A 17,444-nucleotide genomic window follows, 5' to 3' on the forward strand; every position below is an offset into this window, starting at 1 on the left:
ACAGCTCAAGAGTTTGCCTGAACAGACTGACCACCTCACGAGTTTTTGCTCCTGTACAGATGTCAAGGAAAGAGATAGTGCTGTAGCTAGGTAGAAACTTTATTTTTACTTTATCCTTGGACATTAGAATTAAAAAGGATATATTATTTCCATTGGTGCAAGCACACAAAGCTATCTTCTGGCCTCAAAATGGGCCTATAAATAAAAATGAAAAGCTCAGAAAGGAGTTATCGTATTCCTGTCTAGCCTGATAAGGTTGTCTCAAATGTGTATTAATGATAAATCGGCAACAAGCGTTGGGATTACCTCCCAGTACCTCATGAACAGTGGGAGCTGACAGTGTAACACTGCCAAGAATTATGAAGCAAACACGCAAATGTTTCAACACAGAAACTCCCTGTCATCGGTAAAGAAAAAGTGTTTCAGTGTAAACGCTTCGCACTGTGGATGGAGGAGCAACTTTGAAGCAAACAGAAACTAAGCAGCTCCGACAGGTAATGCATATTCAAAAAACAGCATAATAATACTGTCATGGAGCAGAAAAAGGCTGCTGACTGATGCAAGAGACAAGGGAAAAACATACAGAACTGGATTTTCTGGTGTCTCAGTCCTGAGGTCTTTCTTGCTCAAGTTTTCATGGCTTGAGTAAAAGCATATTGCTGTTAGATGTACGGAGCATGTGTGCCTCGCATGTAGAGGAAGTCTCCGAAAACTAACACGTCTGGAATGCCCCCTGCAGTGTGAGGACTTCGGGGTTGAATGTGTGTTTATAGGAGGGCCTTGGCAGGAGGAGGCAGGGACCCGGTCCAGAATAACGGAACAACAGTGGAATGCAGTGCAGCGGGGAATATCCTGAATCAAACACAAGGCAGTCCTGCAGTCTGAGCGGAGGCACAATGTAGCAAGACTTTAATCAAATGCATTTACTTCTTAACCCATTGATACCCAGAACTATTTTCTTCTGCGACTGATGACTGCCAGCAATCATCTTTCACACTACAACGAAATTAGAAGACCATGTCCCGTGGAATATCTCACAAACCTGTGAGTCATTCACTGAAAATCTCCATCCAAATGTGTGAGCCTCAATTGTGTCGATGTTGAAGTCACACTGAATATGAAGTGTTAGTGTTTCTCTTCAGGCTGTGCATTAGGCCGGATGCCACGCACCTTCGCCCACATGCCTCCCACGACCCAGCGCCTGTATATAGAGGGCAGATTCTGAGCCCAAGCTGCAAGCAGGCAGATAAAGACAATCTCCTTGATGTAGGAGCAGCTCGGCTGTTGAAAAAGAGACATCTCTGACACAAGGCGACTTGCATTACCCTTGGTACAGAATCAGATTAACCACCACAGGAATATGGTGAGGTTTGATTTGGAGGCATGGAGTCAGCTTTTACATTTCTATCAAGCAGTCATTGTGTGTAATAAATAGGAATGCGTTCATGCCTATAAACCTGGTAGCTGTAGGGGAAGACCTATAACGGAAATACAGACAAGCAGCTTAATACACCAATCCCCCCATCATCCTTACCTATGCTTGCGATGACATAAATATGCTCCTGTGAATGACATTTTCCACCCACAATGCTGGAAACAAACTGGCGCCTTAATACTTCACGGTATATCATGCCGCAAAACAGAATTTACAAGTTAAGACTGCGAATCTGTACATCCATTTCATGAATTCAGGAGACTTCCTTTTTCAGTAACGGGCATAATAAACACATCAACTCATCGGTACCACCCACATTACACGAAGGACTTTTTGACAAACAACACCAGCACTCCAGTTCTGCACCCCGGATGCCACATCTACCTCGAGGTGTGTTCCACCTGCGTATCGGTTTTCATCCCCACAGCCTCTGCAGACTACGATGAGGACTGGTTAACTAGGCTAATGTTTGGAACGTGTTGCCCAGTCTTCTCTTGTCTCTCTTTGGCCACTATTCTAACTGTCAGGTCTGTTTCCTTTCACTCTCATTGTCTTTGCTCTTTTCTCTTGCTCTGTCTGCCAGACCTCTGTTTTACACTCCCCCTCTTCCCTGAAACCAGCTCCTTGGTAACCAGTTGCAGCATCTCCCAGAATGGTAGACAAACTCCCTGTGCTGCAACAGTACTCCTGTGCAACATTAGATCCTGAGACATGCTACCCTGTCAACTGAACGCAGCCACGAAGGAGCAATAACGCTGAGATGACGGAGAACAGGCAAGATCACCGGTTAACTTGACCCGAACTATTGACTGTTGCTGTGCAAATTTCAGGGGAGAAACTTCTTGTTTTATGATGTAACGGTGTCTGAACAGTGTTTGCATAATACAGAGTGAAAGAGAAAGAGAGAGAGACGGACAGACAGAGAGAAAGACGAAAGATTTTGAATTGGCCAATGCACGGGTGGCGGGGGATGGGGGATCAATAAAGAACATCTGGGTTTGGGGTGGACAGGGCGGCTTTTGTTTGCAGGGAGTACATTGGCCTGACACCTCACCCAGATTCTCTCTGGCCTCTACAGAAGGGGGAAGGAGGGAGGGGTCCGGGGGGAAGGGGGGAGTTGCCAGAGGGATCTAGAGAGCCAAAAATGTTCTATACCAAGACCATGGACATCACTGACAAAATTCAACATTGGGCGTTGCATGAAATTTACCTTCAAAACGTTTTGCAGTCTTTCATTTCTGATGTATAACAAAAGCACACAAACAGATAAAGTAAAGGAGCATTCACAAAGATCATTTTGGATGATCCAGTCACAAATGTCCCAAGTTGAATAACATACATACAAAAAGTACATAGTACTATAGCACAGCAATAAGGGCACAGTAAAATACAGTAAATGGATTTGTTTAGATTGTTTAAATAGATTATATATATATGTGTGTATAGTAGCTAATTGTACTAAACTAGTCATTTAAAGCAACACACACACACACATGCACACGAACACACGCACACGAACACACGCACAGCTACATAGAAACATAAACAAGCACAAAACTTTCTCTAATGGGTGACATATTTGTTTGGATGTGCGTGAAGAGGTTGAAGTGTTAGCTTCCACTGCACAATTACCAACGCTTCCAGAGAGTAGCCATTTAGTTTTATTTGTGTCAAGGTTTTGTTGAACTCCCGATAAACATTTGACTGTTAGATAAGGTTTAGGCATTTAGGCATATTATATTGATATTTCTATTTAGGTTTATTTTTCAATTTGTTTATGTATATTTATGTTCAAAATGGTGGTGAGAGACAGTTACTTGACCTGATGTTCCAGTGTATCTGATCAGTTTTATATTTGTTTGGCTTAACGGAAAACTGTGTAAAGGAATGCTGGAAGCTGAACTTCCATGTAAACACATAGTAAATGATTCAAGGTGCAATTCTGGGCTAGACTGTGGTTAAAATGCAACATTTACAGTAGAATAACTCCTTGGCTTCAGATAACTATTGGGAGACTGTTGTGTGTAATTATATCTGTCAAGGGCTAATTTTTTGATCGGTCTAGCATTTTTTTATGTAAGGTAGTATCTTATCTTAAGCCAAACATCTGCAATAGATGTTCCTTACTGACAGTGTTGGGCAATGAGACATTACTGTTGTTTCTAGTAACTAGTGCAAGTCAATGTGAACAATAGAAATAAAGACACGACTGTGTGGGTCGCTGCATATTTGCTTAGGTACACAACACTTTAACCAATTCCCGGAATTTCCTCTTGATCTCTTTGATTTATAGCAGAGACTCAATTAGACCTCCTTGCTTGTTACCACATTAACTTGACTACAAATGTCCTGAATTTATGTAACATAACTTTGTTTCACAGTGTCTTTTGGCCTCATCAAGCCATGAAATACTTTGGAGATTTAAGGGCGGATGACATTTTGAAAACCCCAGATGAGGCCAGGACAGTACTGGCATTAAAAAACTGATGATAAAATTCAGAGAAATTCTGCCACTTAAATCGGTGCTTGTGTACGATCAGTGAATGCATAAATGTGAAAAGGACTGAACTACTTGTCAGTGTTTCTATAAGATTATAAAGGAGGGCAATGTGTTACATTTTTGTTTCATTCTTCATTAGCAAGTCAATTAATGCACAAAAGAAGCACAAATCAACTTTATTAACACATAGATGCAACCTTCTACTCACGATGATGTGTGTATTCTAAAATATATATTATACAAACCCTTGGACCACAAATATAGACAGTGGAGGGACTAAAACTGAAAAAAAGTGAATGAGTGGAAAAACAGGGTTTGAGGGTGGTTTATTCAGTTGGCCGTGGGGGTAGAGCAGGAGAGTGGAGAGGTAATGAGGCCAATGACTGGCTTTACACCTTGTCTCTGTGGAAACTAATTGGGAGAGAGCTGGAGGGCACTAATTTGAGCGCTCTGCTGGGTAAATGTAGTGCAACGAACTATGAAGGGTAAATCAATGTACTACCTCTCCACACACCTCACACTTTCTCATTCCACACCTCATGCCCCACCTTTTTCCATTACTGTGTAGTCATAAAAATTCCATCAACATCAACAAAGCTTTTCGGCACAAAGGTATTGACCTGGGTAGACATAATATGGGCTGATGAGATAGCTCAACTGAGAGGAGGCTAGATGGTTAATCTGAATCATCAGGACTCGTGGATCTCCGCTACTCCAACTGGCACTGTGAGGTGTTGGCATGTGGTGTGGCGCCTACTGAGCTCAGCTTTACAGTACGTCTTGTTGGGTTGTTCTGTAGTAGTGTATGATCAGCCAATGCAAAGATAACATTTTCTGCCCGCAGCTGTTGAGTATCACAAGGATGTAATGATCGACACACAGCGCTCCTTACATAGGATCTATTGTGCAGCATGTGTGTGTTCTTTCCCAGGGCAGTATTCTGTCTGGTGGGAGAAAAGGAAACGGAATGTATAGTTACCCCCCATAGTGTGCCCAAGGGTGGCTGAACATGGAGCCAGAATTCAGTGGGTCTTACGGGGATTTATCATAACCCTCGGGCCTGGGGATACAGTGCAAAAGTCTTTCATCCACACATAACAGGAACGCTCGTCTCCACATACAACCTCAGATTAAATAAAGCTGGGGAGGAAAAAGGAAATAAAATACTTTAATAGTGGCAATATATGTTTTTTTTAAATATACAATAGCACTAGGTCCATATGATAGTTGTACTTTTTTTTTGGTCATGTTTCTGTCTGTTGTGATCACACCTGAGTCTTACATTCATGAAAATGGAGACAAACCATTTTGGCGGGGATGGCTTTAGGTCAACATGAGGGGCAAAAACTCTTGATTCAGAATAAAAGTGCTCAGGTGGATAAAGATTGCTTTTTTGTTGTGAGTATGAATGTAATCTCCACCCACCCAAGTTTTTTTTTTACCGGATGCTCCTCTGCTTCAGCACCATCTGCCCCCTGTCTCTAGGTGACTGTGCTTCGCAGCTCAGCCCCCTGGGAAATAGCTGTGGATAAGTTATTCAATTAGAGAAGCATTATTGGCCCTCTCTCTCAGAGGACAGAACCGATGATGCTGTGATTATACTGCTTTGCATTCCTCGATGGGTGTGCACACTTGTGTATGCCTGCTTGGACATTGTGCCCATGTGTGCATGTGGGTGCGTGTGTGAGAACGCCGCACACTCGAGCAAATCAGCACTGTTTGTAGGATGAATCAATCTGGAGAGGAGGTGGAGAGGGTTAATAATCAGGGGTCCATCAGAGATGGTCGGGTGATTTCAAATGAGGCCATCTAAGTTTCAATTGGAAGACGTACTTACTCATCACATATGGGCTGACCATGAATCATTTCACAGAGGATGGAGCTGTAAGCCAAGGGACTAGTTAACATACGATGGACAGTCTCAGAGCTTTCCATCTCTACATTTTTTAAAATAATATCTACATTTATTACAACATACACTGCACATTATGTCACAGAACAGGAAGATGCACTTGTGTAACAAGTTGTCACTATGTCTTCCTGATAACAGGGAAATAAATCTTTCCCCTCGTGCTGTCTTCAGGTGATTTCTTTTTGTCTTCAGAATACTCATCAGAACAAAGAACAACAGTCCATGAAACAAAGAATTGGAAGAAAGAACATCTCAGCAGAGCAGTCCAGAGACACACAATTCCTATTCCAACCACAGTCCCTCTCTGTGGACCAGTGAGGTGGTCTTTAAAGTGCTGCCATGATGAGTTTGCCCTATCTGCCCAGTGCAGACCCACAGATGCCCTCCCAGGGGACAGGCTAGAGGGGAGCGGGGCAGTGGGCCTGGAGCCTCATCTGCTCTGCCCAGAATACAAATAGGTCAGTGTGTGGTGGGAGAGGAGGGGCACAGGGAAGGGGACACACATACAAACGCACGCACACACTCACAAATACACACACTTATGTACACTGACCATGAACAAGAAGGGGTCCTGCCAACAAAATTCCTCCATTGGCCACGATGGGAAGGGCCATCTGCTATCAATGCAGGGAAGTCAAACAAGCTTGAGCACACGCACATTCACACCCACATGACCCTGCCCTAACCACAAATACACACGTACACATGCACACAAACATACACACACCTTGACATTATGTCTTGGTCCCCATAATACATGCTTTAAGAAATAGCCTTTCTTAAAAACAACAACTTTAGCATACTTAGCTTCTGCACAGTGCAATATTCTGCTTAACTTTAGCTATTATTATGGGTATAAGGATATAGCAGAAGACTAGACAAGATGGCAACAGAAGCTACAATACTTTAATCTAAAACTGTAAATCAATATTTTCACAATTTGTGGGGTCAATATCTGGAATCACCAAACTGTGAGATTAGCCAGACTGCAATGCCAAACTCACTTCCCTGGACAAGGTTTAATCCTTTGCCTGTAGTTTCATTAAATTTTTCCAGATCTGTGTTCAATCTTATAAGATTCTCCCAGTTTGAACATTTCTGGAAGTAATAAAAACTCTAACTAGGGTAAAAATAGACATTGTTTGGCTGTGATGTAATCCTATGGCTGTATCGAAAGTTTTCGCTCTGCTGCTAGTGCAGGCCCGACATATCACTGAAAAAGGAAACTGATTTATTTTGGCTCCATATCAAAACCCTGGCCTGATGAGGGAATGCTTGCACAGAGTAAATCAAGTAGAAAATAAGCAGGGTTGAATTATTTTCAAAAGCCAACATGCTTTTAGCCAGGGCAGGCCTGCAGCAGCAGCAGCTCATGAAAAGAAAACATTTCTGGGTTTTCCATCATACAACTACTTGTTCCTAATATCAGCACCTCTTCTTCCACACATAAAGTTTCAGAGGACGACTGAAGGCTTTACATCAAGCCTGTTGCTGTAGTGGATAAAAACACGTGCTTTATTCCAATCTGCCAGTCCAGCAGCAGCAGTGCAGAATAAATAGTAACTGAAGAGTTCTGGAGGCACTTTTCATTAGCTGTGCCATTGTAACAGATGCTAAAGCTACAAGTCACAGAAAAGGACCTGAATATGAACCTTTGAAATCACATTAACAGTGAGTACTGAACAAGGAATTGATTAGTCTCCTAGCCATTCACAGCTTCTCGTGGAGAGAAATTATTAAGACTTGAGCTCTCTCTACTGCACTAGGAGATAAGTTCGGCACCATGACTCGGAAATATCTTGAACAATCCTTGTCTCCACCCACCACATCTTTATGTCTGGAAAAAAAGGGATAACATTTGTTGTGCAGCAATCTGCATCGGTTTGATTAGCACCCCCATTCTACTTCCTTGGCATGCCCCTGCCTCACCTCTCTTTCTTCCCCTCCCTCCCTCTGTGCACATCTATCCCAATGATTATTTAAACGGGTGCCAGAAAAACACTGTGACCCGTCTAATTTGGGCTGTGTGAGAGTGTAGAGAAGAAGAGAGGGGCCCTACGATTTTCCACACTCCCTTTTACCGAGCAGGGAAGTGGCGAGAGGGTGAGAGAGAAGCTGTTGCCATGGCTACCTGCTGGCAGCTTCTGTCCTTGTGTTTGGAGAGCGCTGGCTGTTCTCTTTCTACCCAATGCCTGGGAGGGAGCGGAGGGTGGAAGGAGGTGAGGGGGAGGAAGGAGGTGATGGGGAAAAAGTCTGGGTGGGAATGAGTGGGGAAGGAGATGAGGAGAAAGGAGAGATGATGAGATGGAGAGTAAAGGAGGGGTTGAACTGCCAAAGGGGACCATCACAAGGTCTTGCCACCGCAGAGGCAAAGGGCTGCTGCCTGGGAAAAGAGCAACAAAAGAGCAACACTGAGGCCCTTGATCAATCTCTGCTCTGCACACATATACACACATGTACACACACGAGTGCTGATGACAGGCTTGACAACAGTGGGTGGGGGAGAAGAGGACTGGCAGTGGGTAATTGCTTCATTGCTGCCACACGATCCAGGTGTCTCCTTTAGTTTGAAAGGTTCCTGGAGTGTCAGCTGAACATCAGTTTTGTCAATGCAAGTGTATACAAAAGACTGGTGCTGTCACCTTCTCAACTGTAGGTGAAGTGTATAACTTTATGCAACTGCAAACCTTCCATAACACATCATAAATCGCAAAGAAATCACATTTTCTTGTTTGTGCTAATTATATGTCTCACGAGAAAATGGACAGTTCATGCTCCACTCCCTCATCCAGCACATAAATATTGAATGAATATCTCAAAATTAAAAACTTAACTTAAACTTACTCAATATGGCTTCATTTAACTATGAATATTCCTAAGATATTGTGTAGATTCTTTCCATATCCTTTTTTAATTTGTGTTTATCTTCTCCAACCAACTTAGGCCCTTTTTTGTTCATAAATATGTTGGGAAGGCTTCGCTTACTTAGACCCCACTGTCTCCCCCCATAGAATGCATGGAACTACAGTATATCGCTATGGAAAGGACATAATACCAGCCAGCTCTCTGACAAAGACACAGTTCTCCTCATTACTTTACCAGCTTCTCAGTCTATGCTTTGTCAGCGTTTCATTTTGGATTTCTGTACTGGTGTGAAAGTTTATTCTAGTAGTGTGTTTACGTTTTCAAGAGTTTGCAATAAGTATGCATTAAGTGCCTGGTGGCCATTATGAAGCGCCGTGCTGCCCGCCCCCGCTCCTAACCCTCCCCACCCCTGGCAGGAGGCTGACCTTGGCAGGGCCTGACAGAGAGCTGGCCTAGAGGGAGATCCACAGAGATTCACTCCAGCCCACTGAGCCAACCCACTGGGCCAGCCCACTCAGTCTGTGCAGGTGTACTCACGCCTGGATAAACACACACACATGCACACAAGCACACACACACGCCGCCACCAACACCACTAGATTAGTGAAGACCCCCTGAGCAGGCAGATGTCCTAACACTTCATTTCTTTGTTACTGTCCTCCTGGAAATCCTCCCATAACTTTTTCTAAGATTTCTTTTGGCATTAATTCTTTTTGAAAATGTACTATAGTATTTTACACAACCCATATGTGCACAGTGTATCCCAGTTGGATATATGATTGTTTTGCGTTGCAGAGGTCTGCTGAGGGAACAGTAATGCGCTGTCTTTTTAAACCTGCAACTCATTGCATTTGTTTACCGACAGTAATCAAATGAACCGGTTTGCCTGAAATGTCTAAACAGGTCTCCAAAATCAGGAAAGAAGAATGGGACATGACAGTAATGAGGCGGACAAACAGACAGACAAATGCTCACTATTCCAACACGCCAGCAATAGTCACCAGTAGGCTGCAGATACTCACACATGTGCCTCATTATCTCACACGTGCGACAAATTAGCTCCTCCCACTTGTACTTGTGCACCTGAAATGTGCGCCCTGCCTCTTCTTTTACTCTCTTACTCTTCATAGAATTCTAACTTTTGCTTCTGGTTTGTGTTCCCACATGTTTTGCCCTGCTATTTGTGTATTTTAGAGTCTTTTGAGCTCGGTGAATGGACTCAGTTACCCTGTTTGGAGTGCACTGTGTATGACCCTCAATAAAATGTTGTTCCTTTGTGGAGCAGCTAGAGAGTCTATTTGGTTATAATCCTAAAAAATAAATCATATTGATTACCAGCATTTTCTAATCAGGTTAGTTTGATTGTTGTTATTGCTTCTACTATGTGTGTTCTCATTACAGCCCAGTCATCTTTCTCTTTGTATGTGGCCAGTTCAAATAAGCCCTGTGGGTTTTCTAAAAGAAATTAGGTATAATTAATGAAATTATTCTTTAAATTCAAGGTGGTGAAGATGTGTGAGTATTTCGCACACAAGGTGAGAGACACTCTCACCAATTCTTTCCACCTAATGTGTAGTTTTGACTGTACACAAACATCTTGTCTCTCTTGGTTACTGTTTTCTCATACTTAGCATTAAAAATGACAGCATTGTGCTAAAATATCATGCATGAGATCCTGCTGTCATTACATTTGGATCTTGCAAAAAAGTTGGGATTAAGGATTAAGCATTTTCCAAGGTCCTATGTTTTTCCAAAGCAGCTGATGCTTCCCAAAAAACCCATCACAGGTCAGGCACTGAGAATTGTGTACCAGTGCTGCTAGAGCAATAATTTAAAAAAACAAACAAAAAAACCCCAGTATGTTAAAGTGCAGCACATCTATTTTGGTGCACAGATTTTTTTTTTAATAAAGAGACTTCTACTTCTGTTTCACTCGTTTCCCTTCTATGTTGGATTTAGCTCTTCTGTTCAGTCCAGAGTGTAAAATTTGAGCCAGAGAAAACAGGAAGCACTAATCATGTCCAGGACGAACAGTCTCCTCCACGCAGTAAGCGCACTCACCCCCTCGGAGATTTTGTAGTGTGTGACTAAACGATGAAAGGTGTTACAATTATTTGATGAGATTGGGTCAGATGATGCAATGGAGAAATATGTAATGATGATTTTCTTCTTGATGTCTTGCAGCTTATTATTACGCTCCATAAATGATCCCCCTGAAACCCACACTGCCTTTGAACTGCTCTCACCCAAGGCTGAAGCATTAGTAACCTATCAGGGGTGAGGCAGTCATGGGAGAGGTGTTTGCATCTCAGGTGTTTAATAAGACCTACTGGGACCACGATCTCTTGCTTGTACCACCTTCCCATCACTCTGTTCTATTATTCCTCATCTTCATAATCTCCTCCAACAGATTAGTCGCTACCTCACCCTTTTTTTTATCCACACTTCTCCTCCTCCTCTTCCTCCCTCCCTCAGAGTGCCTGTTTGTGATACAGTCTGCCTTCAACACATGCCAGCCCTCCTGGGGCACCAGTTACACAGTTAGGATTTCATTTGTAAGAGCTCCTCAGGACGTCATTAGGGGGATCATCACTGGGCCTTATGGCTGATGTTACATTACTGTTCCATCATACAGATACCCCACCAACAAAACAGCCCTCTCATCGCAGAAATCATGTTTCTTAGTTTAGATTAAGCAATGCCCTATTAATCTGTAATTGACTGCCGTCGTGCATCCATTTGTGCAGTTAATGACCGTATGTCTCGGGAGTGTCCATGATTACTAGTTTGTTGTACAGATAACAAGAAGAATCTCTGTATACATGTATCAGAGGGAGAAAGTGGACAAACTTTGCAACATGTAGAATGCTTAATATAATCAGAAGCGTATAAAATCCACTACTTCGAAAAAGGAAAATAGCATTTTACAGCAGTCCAGTTCCGTTCCGATTTAGCCCTGTTTTGTTTATCCACCTAAGAGCTGTTCTCGTTGTAGGTAGGTGGCTGGTTATTAGTAGGTGTCATGGAAACCACACACACAAAAAAGGCTATAGCAGAGCCACAGTTTGGTGGGGAAGAGGGTTGTATAACGTGTGGTGGTACTGATCCGGTAATGATAACAATGTTTAGAAAACAAACATTACTTGAATCAAACCTTTCTTTTTTTAAGTGCACTTTGGTCCCATTAGAAATCACCTTCTACTATTCTACTCATCAATTCATCCATTCAACAAAACCCCTTTTTGAATACCCCCAATGAAGTCATCATGAAACGTATTTCTTAAATTATGTGCATCTATTCACTAATCATTCCTCGTCCATTCTTTCCAACCATATTCATTTTTCATTTGGTCTTCTCCCCACCACCCAACCATTGTACTCCCATTCACCGCAAACAAGACAAACACTATCTAATGTGAAACAGCATGAATATTAAGTGGCTGGACCATGCCGACTGGACCACTGTATCTTCCGCCTCTGTCATCTCTCCGCGACTCTCTCAACGCTCCAGCAGCTCCATGATAAAGAGAAGTGTGAGCTCCATCAGCCATGCAGATGAGTCCTGCTTCCTTACCTTAATTAGAGCTCTCAGGGGACTGGCAATGGGCGCTGAAGAGCATCTGCATGGGCGCAGTGGTTCAGGCATTACCGAGGAGGATTTAATAAGAGTCATTATGCAGGAATATTTCTGATTATTCAAGATTGGTCACAGCAGACAAAAAGAAAAAGAAAACAGCAGCCAAGAGCATAAAAACCATATTTTTCTTCATGTACAATTGGTATCCAGCAAATATTATCATTACGTTTTTTTTTATAATGAACAGAACCAGAAAATAGGACACTGATGCACTGTACTTAAACATTTAAATTTATGTATTCTAATATTTAAAACAATATTAGAATACATAAAATGTATTAAAAATCTGTTTGTCTGTCTGTGTGTCTGTCTGTCTGTGTGTGTGTGTCTCTGTGTGTGTGTGTGTGTGTGTGTGTGTGTGTGAGTCTGTCTGTCTGTCTGTCTATCAAACCGCCCATCAGTCTGTTGTGTTGCAACTAGTAATTAGGTTTTTAAAATAATTAAATCTGCTATCAAATATTCTAAATGTAACAAAAATATTTCACTGAGTGGAACAATTAGGCCTAGGCAAAGTTTGGTTATAAAAATAGGAAATTATTTGAAATTTTTTTTATTTAACCAACCACCATTCCATCAGTTCCATCAGATAAAATGTTTTGCAAATTATTTCATAAAACAACAACGACAACAAAATAATCCTGCATTCAAACATTCTTTTTCATTGTATTTTGCTCAACTTGTTAATTCTATAAATACTTCCACAGTAACGGCTCATCCAGTTCAAGAGCAAAGTAGTTTTAATTAAAATCCCTTCACACTTTCCTGGCCGTACCCCTTTAAACGGGGAGGTGCTCCGGTGCTCACCCCCAGCCCGGTGCTCTCCGCTGTGCTCCGGGTGGGGTAGAGACTGAGTCCGGGCTGACTGGGAGCGGACGCGTCGGAAATCTCCCCGGAGGGGCCCCTTGTAATTCGATGCATGCTGTTAAAGCTTAGAGTATATTGTCTTCCCTTTGCTTATGAAGCCTCCACCCACCGGCCCACCCTACATTTAGCGGATCATGTGACTCGGGGTAAGTCATTTGCAAGTACAACAGTTCTCTGTGCGCTCCCATTCATTTCCTGAGAACTGCCTGAGCTGAGCAGCTGAGAGGCAGAAGGGGAGGGAGTTGCTGCTCACTCACTCACACACACTCACTCACACACATACATACACACACAAGCACAGTGAGAGGAGAGAAGAGGAAAGGGAGAGGAGGAGAGGAGACAGAGAGGACTGTAGAAAGGAAAACAGTCTTCTAGTTTCCCTGGCTCTGCAGCTTCTGACAAGGTCTGTTCTTTTTTACTCATCCTCTACCTCTGCTGCTGCTGCTGCTGCTGTTGTGTGCTTCGCTTGTCACGTTGCCGGGCTTTGTGTTTGGTGCATCTCCTTCAGCTGTCATTTCTTTATCAGAGCAGATGACAGCTCAGATCACCTAAGGCATTGTGCGCGGTGTCAGTCAGCGGGGTATCGGTTTGGTCCCTTCATGGCAGCGGCTGGACGTGCAACAATCTCTTTTCAGTGTAAATTCCTAAACTGTCAAACTTATGACCGATGGTCATGAACGGCATCCTGACTTTACAGTAGTGCCACCAGTTACGAAGTCTGAACTGTTTTCTTTGTATGTGCTCATAAATCAACTTTAGAGCTCATCAACTGTTGAAGTATAATGCTGGCTGGGACAAACATGTGAACTGAGACTGCAATGAGTAACTCTGTAAGTGCTTCTCACTGGAAAAAAGTTTGCTGCTCGAATTTTGTGCATATCATTGGAGAGTTGGGTGTGCAATCGTGTGAAACGTTACTGTTTGTAGATGTATAAAAAAGCCTTGTTCTGCCCACTGTTTCCTACTCTAGCAGCTTAGAGACAGAAACACCGCTGTTAGCAACGGGTTAAACATTAGGAGGCTCGGGTAGCGGAGGAAGGACGATGGTGTGTGCAGTGTGGGGGGTGGGAGTGTTGCAGGGGTGGTGTCTTAGATGTCATCAGCAGCGCTCTCACTTCCAGGGTAATAGTCATTGGTATTGATGGGTGGCTGTCACAGAGGAGGAGAGCCACCAGGTTGGGGAGAGTGGTTGGGGGTTGGCCCATGGCTGTTATTTTCAATTACAGGGGACTGGGGCAGAGCTGACAGCAAAGGCATTTGTACATCCAGCAAGGGGGAGGAGGGTGTGTTTAGTTGTGTATGTGTGTTAGGAGATGAGGGGAGGGCGGGGGGCATGAGAGAGAGCAGGAGGGAGGGAAAAGGGTGTTTGGGGGGGGCGGTTGAGTTTAGACTCTGGCCTCTGCTCCAGGGTTTGATGTGGAAACTGAGCACTGACCTCTGTGACTTTACCCTCGTGTTGCTGAGAGGCCCCGCTTTGCCTTTAACTGTATTACAGTGGTAATGAATTTTTGGCAAGTGGGGGATTCACCAAAAACTGACGGGGAGTGTGTGCGCGGACGAGACCCCCTACAGCGTCTGGATGTTCAGTGAGTCATAGAAGCGCTCATTGAAACTGTCACGAAAAACCATTGAGGAAGGGACATGAATTCTTGGTTTGAATCTCAAATGTGAAATATCAGTACACAATGTTTTTATGGCTTATGTGACATGGAAAGTTTAGAAAGAAACTTTAAGATATTTTTTTTCCATTTTATAATCAGTAGTTGGGTAACCATCAACAACATGATAACCTTCACGAGCACCAGTTTAGGAATTGATCACCATCCTGACTGAAAAGGCAGATAACGGTGTCCTGTACTCACTTGTGCTGTTCAGCCATCTGTTGCAGCTGGTAATGGTGAAATTATTTAGCTGTGTTGTGATCTGTGGCTTGTGATTCAATTGCAATCTTGCAGTGGCTTGACCGCCCACCCAAGACACGGTTCAGGGGCTTATGATAGAGATCAGCGCAGGAGGGTGGCGTACGTGGGGGGGACTCAATTAAAAAGCCAATCACCAGTGGATAGACTCTATCTGTCCATCACCAGTCCTCTCCACAGCATGCCAAATTATTTTGCAGGGTTCCCTCTTCCTACTCATCATCTGTCTCCTAAAATCACACAAATGTTCTATATGTTTGCAGTTTAAATCCCCCAGGAACAAGTGGTATTGTCTCAATTGTGTAGTCTATCAGCATGCTTGATGGCTGTTTTATTAGGCCATTTGTGATTTCAAATGACTCCAAATCAGCAGTGTTAACTGCTGCAATATTGACTATGCACCAGATAATTTATCCAACTCGCTGCTGTGGCGATTAATGTGATTAATTGCAGATAGACTGCACTGGACTCATTCAAGGCCTATACAGGTAAACCATGTTTAAGGGGCTTTGTGAATATCCTGTTGCCCCTGGCAGTGGAAAAGTTATCGCACCAAACCTGGGTTTTTTCATGCACACAAAAACACCCACAGACTCTTAACAAGCCTGTGGCCAAAGAGGCTTAAATAGACTGGTAACCGTGGAGGGATAACCACAAAAAAGACAGTCACTGCAGTCAAGTCAGATGTCTTGCACATGAGATAACATTAATGTAAAAAATAAAAGCAGCTACTACGAGTTGAAATCCCTGTGCTGTTATTTCATCGTGTCAGTAAATGATAAAATGTTCTCTCCCCTCACGATTCCTGTTGTGGATTCAACCTTTGACTTCAGTGTCCAACCAGCGTTTGTTTATCGAATTGGAGTTGAGGTTGTACATGGAGTAAGAGCATGTGTGTTTTTGTGACTGGGGGAATGAGACAGCAAGGGGTGGGGGGGAGAGAGAGAGAGAGAGAGCATGGAAAGTATTGTGTAACAGCTAGTGACTCTGGGGTTCATAATCCAAACAGATAGATCTACCATCTAACAAGAATAACTGCAATGGTCGAACACCAACGTCAGAGTAACCAAATTTATGTTTTAAGGATAGGAAAAACTGTCATCTAACAGCAAACAACCTTAAGGGAGGAAGAGTTCAAAGTGTCCAGGACATCGACCAATAATTTGTTTTTCTAGTAATGAAATCTCAGGGGTAGGCTTGTGAGGACCTACTGGAAATGACTCAACTATCCAAATTTTCCCCGTGCTGATGATTAATTGAGATGTTTTGGGGGGAAAAAAAGAAAAGGTGTGTTATTTTAAAGCCCGTCATTCTCCACTTATGCCAAATTTAGTAAAATCAAGAAAGGAATACAAGAAAGGTTTAAAAAACGAGGAAAACTTGAGACCGAAGAGATCAAATCATTTCTTAAGCTTGTTTTTGCTTGGAAGAGTTTCCCTGTAACCAATCATTGGGACCCACCGTTGGAGCCTCACTGCAGATGGTTTCAGCAGACCTGTGTTTGGATGTTGCTTGCATCACTGTGAGCTTTGTTTCCACTTGCACTGTAGGTCAACTGTTAAAAAAGGAAATTATTCATACACCATGTTGAATCCATTTGGGGGGATGCCCGTGGCATTCCAGGGCCTTTTTGGGTTTAACATAACCAAACATAGGTTGTGCTTTGTACTTCAACTCCTGTCCATTAGTTATTTCATCCAGGTGTGAGTACAGCATGGCAAAAGACAAATGAGTGAAGGCACAAGGAGTGTGAGTAATGGGGATAAACACAGCTGCTGGGTTTTACTATGGCGAGCTAAGTTAAACTAGAATCAAAAGCTGGCATCAGAAATAACTGCAACCCATGTTTGATGAAAAGAGTGTCATTGTGTTGGAATGCTATTTTGTTTACGTGTACAGTGCAGGGGATGGGCTAAATTCAGATGTGTCAGCAGAAAATGAGGTTAAATGGGGTAGCACTTGAAAAAGGGGGTAGTGTTCAGGTATCCCCTCATGCTTGTGTGTACAATCATTGTATAACATCTAGGTCGATCTTTGAAAGAACATATGGGGGCACATGTGCTGTGATGCATGCAGCAGACAAGTCATTGTGAGTTGTATGTACATGGTGCATATGTTGGGGGAAGGGGGGTCACTCACACACATCCAGTATTCAGTATTACATGTCGTAAGGGAAGCTCCTCTCTCTCTCTCTCTCTCTCTCTCTCACACACACACACACACACACACCACACACACCACACACACACACACACACACACACACACACACACACACACACACAATGATAGAGCCTAGGGGGATATAAGGCA

At 43.1% G+C, this 17,444-nt stretch overlaps 1 protein-coding gene across 2 annotated transcripts in view; it reads left to right on the top strand.

Moving 5' to 3' along the window:
* Positions 1-13,187: 13,187 nt before the first annotated feature.
* klf12b (Kruppel like factor 12b) overlaps positions 13,188-17,444 on the top strand; it is a 31,614-nt gene continuing 27,357 nt past the window's right edge. Inside the window, exon 1 of one of the 2 annotated variants that reach the window (XM_057029902.1) lies at positions 13,188-13,359. In XM_057029902.1, coding sequence (XP_056885882.1) covers positions 13,266-13,359 — 94 coding nt within the window. In that variant the 5' untranslated portion in view covers positions 13,188-13,265. Of the gene's footprint in view, positions 13,360-13,386; positions 13,617-17,444 lie in introns of those variants that run through there. The other variant, XM_057029911.1, reaches the window with a different exon arrangement.

This window comes from Takifugu flavidus, chromosome 1, assembly GCF_003711565.1.
Source record: "Takifugu flavidus isolate HTHZ2018 chromosome 1, ASM371156v2, whole genome shotgun sequence".
NCBI lineage: Eukaryota > Metazoa > Chordata > Actinopteri > Tetraodontiformes > Tetraodontidae > Takifugu > Takifugu flavidus.